The sequence below is a fragment of the Mixophyes fleayi genome, chromosome 11 (assembly GCF_038048845.1).
Source record: "Mixophyes fleayi isolate aMixFle1 chromosome 11, aMixFle1.hap1, whole genome shotgun sequence".
Lineage (NCBI taxonomy): Eukaryota > Metazoa > Chordata > Amphibia > Anura > Limnodynastidae > Mixophyes > Mixophyes fleayi.
This window is the reverse complement of record NC_134412.1, coordinates 22,659,848-22,672,085: the sequence shown is the minus strand read 5'-3', so window position 1 is coordinate 22,672,085 and position 12,238 is coordinate 22,659,848. Positions and strand designations below refer to the sequence as shown.

At 39.9% G+C, this 12,238-nt stretch overlaps 1 protein-coding gene across 5 annotated transcripts in view; it reads left to right on the top strand.

Annotated features, from left to right (window-relative positions):
- The window catches only part of LOC142107539 (sodium-dependent neutral amino acid transporter B(0)AT2-like), a 59,620-nt gene extending 48,956 nt beyond the window's left edge, over positions 1-10,664 (top strand). For all 5 annotated transcript variants that reach the window (XM_075191022.1, XM_075191018.1, XM_075191020.1 and 2 more), the window contains exons 5-12: positions 1,936-2,108; positions 2,823-2,933; positions 4,304-4,545; positions 4,657-4,828; positions 4,919-5,120; positions 6,609-6,768; positions 8,265-8,427; positions 8,531-10,664. In XM_075191022.1, coding sequence (XP_075047123.1) covers positions 1,936-2,108; positions 2,823-2,933; positions 4,304-4,545; positions 4,657-4,828; positions 4,919-5,120; positions 6,609-6,768; positions 8,265-8,427; positions 8,531-8,857 — 1,550 coding nt within the window. In that variant the 3' untranslated portion in view covers positions 8,858-10,664. The remainder of the gene's footprint in view (positions 1-1,935; positions 2,109-2,822; positions 2,934-4,303; positions 4,546-4,656; positions 4,829-4,918; positions 5,121-6,608; positions 6,769-8,264; positions 8,428-8,530) is intronic.
- The last annotated feature ends 1,574 nt before the right edge of the window (positions 10,665-12,238 follow it).

The window sequence follows — 12,238 nt, the reverse complement described above, 5'->3', positions numbered from 1 at the left end:
GGAAGTGGTGGTCTGACCTGCAAAGGGTGATTGCAGAGATGAATGCGGCATAAAAAAGATAATCCGTGCTGCCTAATCCCTCGTGTAGCCGCGTATTACACGCGGTTACACGAAGGATTAGGCAGCACGGAGAATTTCTTTTAACGGACTCATACTGCACTCATCTCTATACCCGGACTGCATTATCGCTACATCCTGAGGATCTGCACAACTTATAGGGATTTCTAGGGTAAGAATCATTTTATATTTCTTCTTTCCTCACGGAGTTCCGATTTTATCCTCCTTCTACTTCTACCCAAAAGAGCTATAAACATTTATATTGTCTGTCAATCTGTTACATTTCATTGCGCCCTTCCACTATTACATATAGATATCATAGGTCACTATGGAAGCTAAGAGACACCTAGGGGTAAATGTATCAATATGCGGGTTCTTCAACACCCGCGCGTTCAGCCTCTTCCGCGATTAAATTTCAAGCGGCGCTGCATTGTAAAGGGTTAACTTCCTTTTACAATGCAGCGCCGCTTGAAATTTAATCGCGGAAGAGGCTGAACACGCAGGTGTTGAAGAACCCGCATATTGATACATTTACCCCCTAGAGTTTGTATTACCGTGATAATATAGAGCACTTTATTTGTAATAGATGAATTTTATTAAATCCTTCTTTACATTAAACGATGGAAAGCAAAAAATCTGACTTATTAAGTTTACAGCTCTGGCGATAAATGTATCAAGTTGCGAGTTTCCGGTGGGTTTGAAAAGTGGAGATGTTGCCTATAGCAACCAATCAGATTCTACTTATTTATTTAGTACATTCTACAAAATGACAGCTAGAATCTGATTGGTTGCTAAAGGCAACATCTCTACTTTTCAAACTAGCAGCTTGATACATTTACCCCCTAGTCTATATGCAATAAGGTTTCTGATGTTGAGAATATATTATGGTTAAATGTTTATAAAAAAAGTATAGTATATAAAAAGGTAAAGTATATATTGGGAGTCTATTTGTTTTTTATTAAGACTTCTGCCATATTCTTAATTGGATTATACGTTACTTTGTTGCAGCTTTTTACTCATTTAAAAAAAAAAAAACATATTACCATTAATAGGATTTTGTTTTTTTATTTGGACTCTGAGCTGCTTTGCGATGTCTGTTATTATGTGACAAACAGGTAAGAGCTGTATTGATTTCCAGTTCACCAAATAAGGAGACAAAAGTAAATTGTATCTGATATACAGAACATGTACAGAATATGCTAAGTTCTATCAAACATAACTCCACTGATTATGAATAAAGTTTAAATAAAAAGCGGCATTGTGGGAGAGTGGTAAAGATCTAAATATAAGTGTACACAACAATACATTTATTTTTCACTCCCATTCCCGGTTACAGGACTTTTTTTGGGCGGCACCCACTCTATGGAATTCTCTCCCTCGCACAATAAGACTTTCCTCTGGTCTACAAGCGTTCTCTGAAAACCCACCTCTTCAGACAAGCTTATAATATTCCTCAACCACCCTCTTAACCTCACTACATTACCCTATTTGTACCCGTTGCACAATTTCACACAAGACAACTACCCGCTGACCAACATTGTTGTGTGACAGGATCATTTAGCTTATGAGTCACTTTTACCTTTGCAGTCTGGCTGGGCCGAAATGCAAAATGTAGACTTAGCCTCGTGTCAAACTCCCATTGTCCCATAGATTGTAAGCTTACGTGCAGGGCCTTCTCACCTCTTTGTCTGTTTTACCCAGTTTGTTTGTTAGTTTACTATGTTTGTCCCCAATTGTAAAGCGCTACGGAATATGTTGGCGCTATATAAATAATTGATGATGATGATGATTGTCAGTAGGTCTATATTTCTGTGCAAATGTCTATTTGGATAAAACCCATCTATGATGTCTGACAATGTGTATTTGTGTTCCTTGTAGAACCAGAGTGTGCGAAGACTACTCCCACTACTTACTACTGGTACAGAAAGGCCCTGGATGTCACAGAATCCATTGGAACCTCAGACATGAATTGGCCAATGACAGGGTGTCTTGTTCTTGCCTGGGTTCTGGTGTGTGGCGGCATGATCAAGGGAATAAAATCATCCGGCAAAGTAAGTTCAATTCATAAATCTGCTCGCTTTGTGCTTTAAATGGTGATGAACTCATCTCAGGCATTGCAGATCGAAAGAACTAATAAGGACATTCCCATAGTCGGTCTTCCATTCAGTATTTGGCATTATGGTGTTGCACATTTTAGGACAGCTCTTCTCTTTAGCCACGCCCCCTGTAGCAAATAGGGAGGAGTCGCATCACTGAGACCCTCTCGTTAGCATGCTGTTTCTGTTAAAGCCACACTACCACCTAAAGAGGTGAACATTTGGCTGCAGTATGGGGGTGTGTGCAAGAGGCCCAATGAGAAGACGTAATGTGCGTGCTTGCGACTTCTCATTGGTCCTCCTATACACACTCTCCTCTGAAATGTCACGTTTTCAGCCAAGGCTGTTAGAGTAACCGTGGAATCCAGGGGGAGTAAAACGGCTACACTGTTCCCCCCCTGGACTTCAAGGATGGGGTGGATCTATAACGCTCTGCCTCTTCCCTAATGGTAGTGCAGCGTCATGGTAGCAGCTTACAGCATAGGAGGAATAAGTCCATCCAACCCTGGTCAGTAGAGCTGCAGAAAGTGTTCACTGGGTCATTTGGCTGGAAGGATCAACTATATTTGAAAGAGTATATAGTTCACAAGCTACAGTATGTTTGATTAATCTGACTTAGTTATTGGTTCTTTTCGGTTTACTGTTATACCTTTTTATTTGGTTTCCCAGGTGATGTATTTTAGCTCAGTTTTCCCCTACGTTGTTCTCTTCTGCTTCCTGATCCGTGGGCTGTTGCTGGATGGTGCCATAGATGGAATCCGAATTATGTTTACACCAAAGGTACAGTTGTCAATAGCCAGTGATCATTTATCACCATGAGCTCTTATATGTGGTTGATTCTAATTTGTTTCCCCGTTTTCAATATTTTTTTTTTTCTTTTGTAATGAAACTCTTTATTAAAAGAGGATTTCCTAGAGCCAAATGAAGCCTGCTTAATGACTACGTGTATATATGAAACATGAATGTGGCAGGTATAATTGGTACTTTTAAAACCATGGTAACCGATGTGCAACAATTTTCAGATGAAACACATTCCTTTTAACCAAATGGCATGATCTGGTGATCCCCAAAACGAGAATGATGTATCACCGTGTCCTGCAATAACCACACCCACCACGTAGTAGTGAAATGTGGTCATACACGAACGCTCAACCTCATAGTTTGTCTATCTAGTTAGCAAAATGGATGACCTTAAAATATGACAAAAAAAATAACAACAAAACCAATTATATAATCATTTATTTTTAATTGAACAGTGTTTATTGTCACCGCTGTATACATACAGAGGGGAAATCGGGAGCATACATTTATATATGTAAACCAGATTACAAATGTGTCTATTGGACCAAGGGGTAAATGTATCAAGCTGCGAGTTTCCAGCGGGTTTGAAAAGTGGAGATGTTGCCTATAGCAACCAATCAGATTCTAGCTGTCATTTTGTAGAATCTACTAAATAAATGACAGCTAGAATCTGGTTGTCATAGGCAATATCTCCACTTTTCAATCCTTCTGGAAACTTGCAGCTTGATACGTTTATCCCAATGTATTTCTGAGCGATGTCTAAACGGTTACCAACTGTAATATATTTACAAAATACAGCAAGTGGGAAAATACCTAATAATTTTCACACAAGAGAATTATTCATTCTTTAAAAAGTTATATTTGGGAATCAAACTCATGACCCCAGCACTGTAAGGCAGAAGTGCTAACCACTGAGCCACCGTGCTGCCCACTATATATATATATATATATATATATATATATATATATATATATATATATATATATATATATATATATGTATATGTTTTGAAATTCGTCAGGAGAACCCTATTTCATAATCATAACACAGACGACTGTGACTAAATGATGTGACCTGACAATTTACAATTTTCTTGGGAGTTATGACCCACGAGCTTAGACCAAGTACACGTGTTTGGTGTCCTTATAAATGTGGTTGCAGAACAAAATGTTCAGTATGTTTCCTGATTTGAAATAATGTTATGAAAGAAGGAATTGGGGGGGAATAATGGATAAGCAACGCTTGTTCATACCAAGACCTAGGTTTTCTATGATTAGGTGTTGATTCCGATTTGTATCTCCACAACTGGATGTTGGCCATCTCTGAACCATTGTCTTTCTCTCTTCAGCTGGAAATCTGGGGAAACGTACAGGTTTGGCGACAGGCAGCCACCCAGGTCTTCTTCGCTCTAGGCCTGGGATTCGGAAGTGTGATCGCGTACTCCAGCTACAATAATCGCTATAACAACTGCCACTTTGATGCCATTCTGGTGTCATTTATCAACTTCATGACGTCCGTTTTAGCCACTCTGGTCGTGTTCTCAGTCTTGGGATTTCGGGCAAATGTCATTGCGGAAAAGTGCGTTGCAGAGTAAGTCGTCTTTCCTTTGATTCCGAACCTGGTGTAAAATTGACATACACAGAAATCACAATTAACACAAAATAAAAAAACACAATCTAATCTGTCAAATCCTTTTATCAGAAACCTGGACAAGATCAAGGCTTTGGTTGACCGTGGCATATTGTTCAATAACTCTCTACATGAGAACGTGACTAATGTGGAGTACAGCCAGTGGTACACAAGAACGAACGTCACCCTCAATCTGACACACTATGGCATTGAAAACTGCCGGGTAGAGGACGAGATGAACAAGGTTTGGAAACTCCATTTGATTTTTTTGACATTACAGTATCAGTACGGTGATTTGTCAAAGTCTTTAATCTCTGATTCTTTCTTCTGGCAGGGTGCGGAAGGCACAGGATTGGCATTCATAGCGTTCACTGAAGCAATGACTCACTTACCTGCTTCCCCGTTTTGGTCTTTGCTGTTCTTCCTTATGCTGTTGAACTTGGGACTCAGCACAATGTTTGGAAACATGCAAGGAATTATCACCCCGCTGCTAGATAACTTCCCGGCTTTACGCAAGAGGAAAACCATATTCACAAGTAAGAACATTCATACACGTGTCTCATTCAGAGTCTGTTGTGGGTGGTGAGTTGGCAGAAAGCCGGGGTAGATTGACGAGTCTTAGGATCGATCCATTTACATGTGGAACACGTTGTGGCACATTTATGTAGCCTTGACGAAAAGGCACCCCATCCCAGAGAAATTACATGTTTACCTTTATTTTTCCATATGTACTAAAAAAAAAAGGACAAATATTATGTAATTGGTTGCTATGGGTTAAACATTTTTAATACTTGGGGCTATATTTACGAAACTGCGGGTTTGAAAAGGTGGAGATGTTGCCAGTAGCAACCAGATTCTAGCTGTTATTTTGTAGAATGTGCTAAATAAATGACAGCTAGAATCTGATTGGTTGCTATAGGCAACATCTCCCCCTTTTTCAAACCCGCAGTTTAGTAAATATTTCCCTTAACGTTTTGTCAGTTAGAATATTCCCCAACATATGTTTGTTGCATTCACTTTGTGTTCTAAGGTACTCCCCTACCCGGATCCCCACAAAGGAGGTGTGGCCTTACAGAAATGTTGTGAGCTGATTAGTGTGGAGTTTATTTTATCCTGATCCTTGCTTTTTTTAACATATTAGTAGGTATGTTGCTAAGGTTTCACGCGGGGTCGGGGAGGTTAATTGCAATTTTATACTTATCATTTTAAATCTGAACCTAAAAGGTATTATATTAGAACAATTACTGTATGTTGTGTTTTTGTTTTTTTTTCCGTTTTGTTGTTTGTTTGTTTGTTTTTTTTAAGTCTTAAGTGCTTGTTCTCACCACAGTGATGAGATACCATGGCCAGACCTGGCTGATCGCATGCTCCATGTACTGAAAACAGAGCAGGCATTTATATTGCCACGTTTCAGGCATGGTGGGGTTTACCGCTAGCATGCCAGCATCGGGATCAATGATGTACACTGTGCATGCGATCACACTGTGTGCCCTGTACGCTGTGGTGTGAAGGTTTCTTATAAGGTGTTTTAAGGTTATTTCCCTGATCTTTACCTCTCAACTGTCCCGATTTTAGTGCTCTGTCCCATTCTAGGACATGTTTGTCCCGTGGGTGGGATTCATGGGGGGAGGGAGGTATGTAATGGGCAGCACTACGCAGCCCTCTGGGGGGGGGGTGCCCACGCCCCAATTTTGCCGTGGTCACGCCCCCTGTCCTGCTGTTGGGGATGGACATGTTTGGAGGTATGCTCTTATACCACGTGCGACTCAACATATATTCTTAAGGATCCTTTTTCTTTCTTTTTTTTTTAATGTGTCTCTTCTACGTACATTTAATGTGCAAATGCTGCCAACTCTAAGGCCCCAAGTCACCATTAAAGTAATGGACAAATGGCTCTGATCCGGACTAGATCTTCTAGTCCTATATAAATAAAAACCACTGAATCTCTACAGCTTTGTGTATTTATATAATTATGTTGAATTATTTCCCTGCTAACATTCTTTTACCTTTTTGCGTGTTTATAGTTTCCTGCTGTATAATTGGTCTTTTGATCGGGCTGCTCTTCGTTCAGCGATCAGGGTCCTATTTCGTGTCCATGTTTGATGACTATTCAGCCACGTTGCCTCTCATTATCGTGGTGATATTTGAAAACGTGGCCGTGGCCTGGGTGTACGGAGCAGACAGGTACACTTGTTATAATCTGTTACATACCCAATGTCATAGTATTGAATTTGAATTTGTTTAAGAACACCAGCTCAAGTAACTTGTTACTGCTTGGTGAATACATGACAGTAATCTACTATGTTTGTTATAGTTTGTCACTTTTCTGTTGCAGTCTGAGGGGGCTAATTACTACACTTAGTGTAAACGTGCAGTAATTGGCTGTGATCAATCTAGACGAGGAAGGCAAATGCCTGATTAGCTGCTATGTGTACTGCACGCGTATCTGCATCTGTTAGTAAGGAAGGGAAATAGGGTTGTAGATCCAACTAAAATTAATAAAAGTAAATTTACTCGGACATAAGCTTCTCTTTGCACATATGTTTTACTGGATATTTATAAATTCACCCATAATAAGCACAACAATAACGTGCTTTCCCTGCAATGGGTCAGGTTTCCTAACTCGCGCTGTTTATGTCCTAAAAAAATGTGCTGGTTTTGTTCTTCCGTCTCTGAGAGTTAATTTAATTCTACCATTTTTATTATAGTGGGGCCACTAGGTGGCACTATAGAGGCTGCATTTATATCTGCAGATCAGTCATGGCAGACACCACAGCTTAGTAAATATACTGCAGTACACAGGGAACTGGGTGCAGGATAATATTCTGTCCATGGGCTGCACTGGAAACCTAACAGGAACAAGTTATACTATTAAGCAATGTTGTTTTCCATATTTTAGATTAAAAGAAATACTTTAAGAAAAGTATGGCCTTACAGCAGAATCTGGACTTGTATATGTAAAAAAATAATAATATAAAATGGCAATTTAATCATCATCATCCTCATCACCATTTATTTATATAGCAACACTGATTCCGCAGCGCTGTACAGAGATCTCATCCACATCAGTCCCTGCCCCATTGGAGCTCACAGTCTAAATTCCTTAACATACACACAGAGGGGGAGAGAGAGATTTGGGTCAATTTTGATAGCAGCCAATTAACCTATCAGTATGTTCTTGGAGTGTGGGAGGAAACCGGAGCACCCGGAGGAAACCCACGCGAACATATGGAGGACATACAAACTCCTCACAGATAAGGCCATGGTTGGGAATTGAACTCATGACCCCTGCGCCGTCAGGCAGAAGTGCTAGCCACTTAGCCACCCTTCTGCTTTATTTATTGGATTGTGTGCTGCTAAAAGCGAGCACACAGTACAAGGTTTTGTCTACACTAGCATTGCTTTTACCTGCTGCGTGTATGAGCACCAGCGATTCCAGGAAGATGATAGTTGCAGGACATGTACAAAGTAATACAGCTAAAGTGGACCACTCCTTCCAGAGTAGCTAACATGGGATTAGCCATCAAGCTTTAGGAAATCCAACTGAATGCATAAAAATCGTATTGTTTTGAAGATTTTTTTTTTCTTTTCATAATTTGCATGAAATCATTTGCCAGGTACTGCTAGCATAAAGTATGTCATCTTCGTCATCCTGATCACTGTCTGCAACTTCTGTCCAGGTTTATGAGTGACATTGAAGGAATGCTGGGTTATCGTCCTTGGAGAGTGTACAAATATATGTGGCAGTATATCAGTATCCTGGCTATGATTGGACTCCTTCTTGCCAGTTTGATCAGAATGTGCATTGAGGATCCTGTGTACCAGTCCTGGAACAGTGAGAAGGTACGGCTGCGTTCTAGATCGGGTTCGTCCGTTAGTCCATAGAGGATGTTATTTTGGTGTTTTCCTACTGAGTTTGATGTTTTCTGGTTTGTTTGTTTTTTAGGCAGTGGAAGACAAGTTGCACTATCCACCCTGGGCTCTTGGTCTTTTAGTCAGCTTAATCATAGTGGCCGCTTTGCCCATCCCGGTTGTGTTCCTGAAACAAACTCTCCAAGACTGGTTACAGAAACGGCCAAAAAAGGCGTACGGTCAATGTGAATACAGCCAGGGATGTACGGTAGATGAAGTTTTGGAACCCATGGACGAGAGTCTTCCAAAGCTTGGCAACGGTTACTTAAACGTGGAGATGGAGGAAGTTACAGAACTGGGCAAACTTCTTTCCGACAGTGAAGAACTATATGAGGAGGACCCCGACAATGTAACAGGCTAAATAAAAGCTTAACAACCGGTGAATATTCCAGGGATTAGAACTGTAAGGACAACAAAGCACCTTCAGATTATCTCCAAACATTCAAGTGGTGCCAAGCAGACAAACAGACTTAGTCTTCCAGGATTGACTCTCAAATTCTTCATACCCTGGGAGTATAGGCTGGATGCCTATTAGTGCCACGGTGAAAATAATACTGTGCCAAGTAAACAAATACAGGTTTTACCTGTCCGAGCTACTTCCAGCAGTGTTTTCTGTTCTTACCACTCATGGAACAACCCTACAGGTTTCCCGAACTTCGTATATTTTTTTTTTTTTATTTCTAAATTATTTATAAGGAACAGGATATTGGGAAAGATTTAAAAATCATGAACCGCGAACTTACAATGGAAGGGTCAAGCATCCAACACTCAGCACTTTGCCTTATCAATCACAACTCTGGCGAGCCAGCCAGGCAGATAGACGTTGGAGCAGATTTTACCATCGTAAAGTTGGCTGGACCCAATTCTGTTCTTTGATACTGGATTGTAGTTACTGATCCTTTAAGGAAGGGACCTACCTGTTACATCGCCATTTCTATTGCACAATGTGTAATATAAATGTAGATTATTTTTTTAATTGGAGAAAAAATATGGATTACATTGAGATATTGTATGAAAGACACTATTCTCAGTTTTTTTTTAAGATTGAAGAAGAACGAGTTGTCAAAGATCTTTCTAAGAACCTAAGATTGCTGTAAGGTTCACCATCCATCTGTTCCAATGGATCTGTATATATTATTATTTATGGCTTTGTGCAAGCTAGCTCATTTTGGATTAGAGATGGATATTTTATATAAAAAAAAAATCTTATTTTGTTTGCCTCTCGATGCTCGGTGAGTATAGTATATAAATATTTCATGCAAGGCTTGCCTTTTAATATTATTTTATTGATGCGCTCAGGTACCATCTCTCTTGTTGTGTGCTTGTAGCGCAAGTGAACTTCTGGGTCCTGTAAAAATCACGTTAAAACAATAGAGAACTGACAGGGTTAAAAGAGACAATTTCATGTACTTTGTATAGAATTTTTATTTGTTTAAATATAATATTAAGGAAAGTGTAGTGTATAAATCCAACAATTTGGGGGGGGAATTCAAGTCCACCCAGATTAACGCAGCGTTAATCCTACTACTGTTATTACAGTGAATTTAACCCGGCTTTCTGCTCACAGCTTAGGGTGCTGCGTGCAAAGAGCCAGCGTTGAAACTACCGTAATAACGGTATTTGAGTATTCGTGTTGATGTACAAAAACACTTGGGAATGTTTCGTGTGAAATCGGTTCTTCCACCTGTCACATATAAGTAGTTCAAATTCAGGATCTTGTCAGAATGGATATTTTAGAATGAAGCCTTTCTTTCCTCTCCAGACTGAAGTTCCTTATTCTATGACACATAGCAGGAAATCACTCCCAGGGGTAAATGTATCAAATAGCGAGTTTTGCAATTGGCCAATATAGTGCGATTTTGCATGGTAAATTTGGAGCAGCAATAGCTTTAAAGGCAAAAGTTTTGCCTTTAAAGCCATTGCCGCTTTATATTTACCGTGCAAAGCTGCCGGATATTTGATTAATTTACCCACTGGTCACGGAAGAGTTTAATAATTGTTTGGGTAGGGAGGGCGGGTGCCGAAATAGAATTTCAGATAACTTAACTACATTCTTTGTGTCCGAACTTTTACCTATATTTTGTGAATGTCGTTATGGCTGTTCATTTTAGATCAACTTTCATGAAAAATGTCAGAACTGAGTATTTCAAATAAATGTATTGACTATTTTTCTTTTGTTTATCGTTTTTGTTAAATACTTTAACCAGTGATAAGAATGATATAAACTACTGTTATATGGCAAATAATATAGTAGATTTGGCCCATCGAACAAACCATTTCAAAGGCAAGAGGAGTAAATATTAGAGAGCAGCATCTTTGGTTGGTACCTTTCGGAGCACTTACCACCTAGTTTACAAAGTGCATTCCATTGGTTTTGCATCATGTTTGCCTATATCATACCTAAAAAGTAGGTGGAGTTTTACCAAGCATTTGTGGGTGGAGTCTGTGCAGAACATGGGCGGGGCTTATTTTGTCCCGATTGCGTGTTGGGAGGTATGCTGTATAATCCCTCCACTTCAAGGTACTTTGGTCTTTAGAGAAGTCTCACACCGATCCATGCAATAAATATCATCATCACCATTTATTTATATAGCGCCACTAATTCCGCAGCACTGTACAGAGAACTCATTCACAACAGTCCCTGCCCCATTGGAGCTTACAGTCTAAATTCCCTAGCATACACACACAGACAGAGACTAGGGTCCATTTTGATAGCAGCCAATTGACCTGCTAGTATGTTTTTGGAGTGTTGGAGGAAACCGGAGCACCCGGAGGAAACCCACGCAAACACGGGGAGAACATACAAACTCCTCACAGATAAGAACATGGTCGGGAATTGAACTCATGACCCCAGTGCTGTGAGGCAGAAGTGCTAACCACTAAGCCACCGTGATAATTTAAACACTCCATCAAAGTCCAACCTCCAATCACTGTAGAACCACCCCTCTCATTAGATTACACTTCTTCATGTTTCTCCTAAAATATTGATTGCTTTAGCCTCATTAGTAGCTTAAATTAATCATGAGTGAGAGAGACGTCGGGACTGCAATTGTTACATGTGGTACATTTGTGCGTTTTGAATTTTGGCGCTGGAAACGCACCTAAAAAAAATAATTCTCCACACGAGTGCAACTGGAATGCGCAAAACGCATCCCATGAAGAGTATAGACAAGACCTGAGCTTACACCAACTCTTGTCTGGTGCAAGAATAAAGTGTTTTGGCAGAGTGAACATGGCTGAGGCAAAGCAAGGAACGTTCCTGAAAAGTTATCTCCTTTTTACAACCTCTTTCCACATAATTAAATCTGTTATTGCACTGTAGGATTTTAGCAGCTCAGTTGTTTTACACTTCAGCGACCTTCAGTGAAAACCGGTTTTATAAAGTTGAGGCAGCCATTTTGTGGGTGGGGCCAATCTTTGAGCATAAAGGTCATCCAATCACTAGGAACTAGTGACCTACCAGATAGTAATGGATGAACAGGCTGCATTCTTGGTTAGTGTCACAAATTCTCACATCTTACTTTGTGTAGGCAACATATATACTTTAATGTGAAACTATACAGCTGTATATTTGTTTGACTTGGACTGGTTGGTCAGTTTAGTCTTTATCTATTGATCAGAACGGATGATGAAATGGTGTGTGCAAGAACAACCAGATATTCCGTTTTTAAATGCTATGTAAGAGAACCGTTCACCCTATAGTCTGTTCACAGAGGAAATTGTTGTGGAAACCTTGAATTGT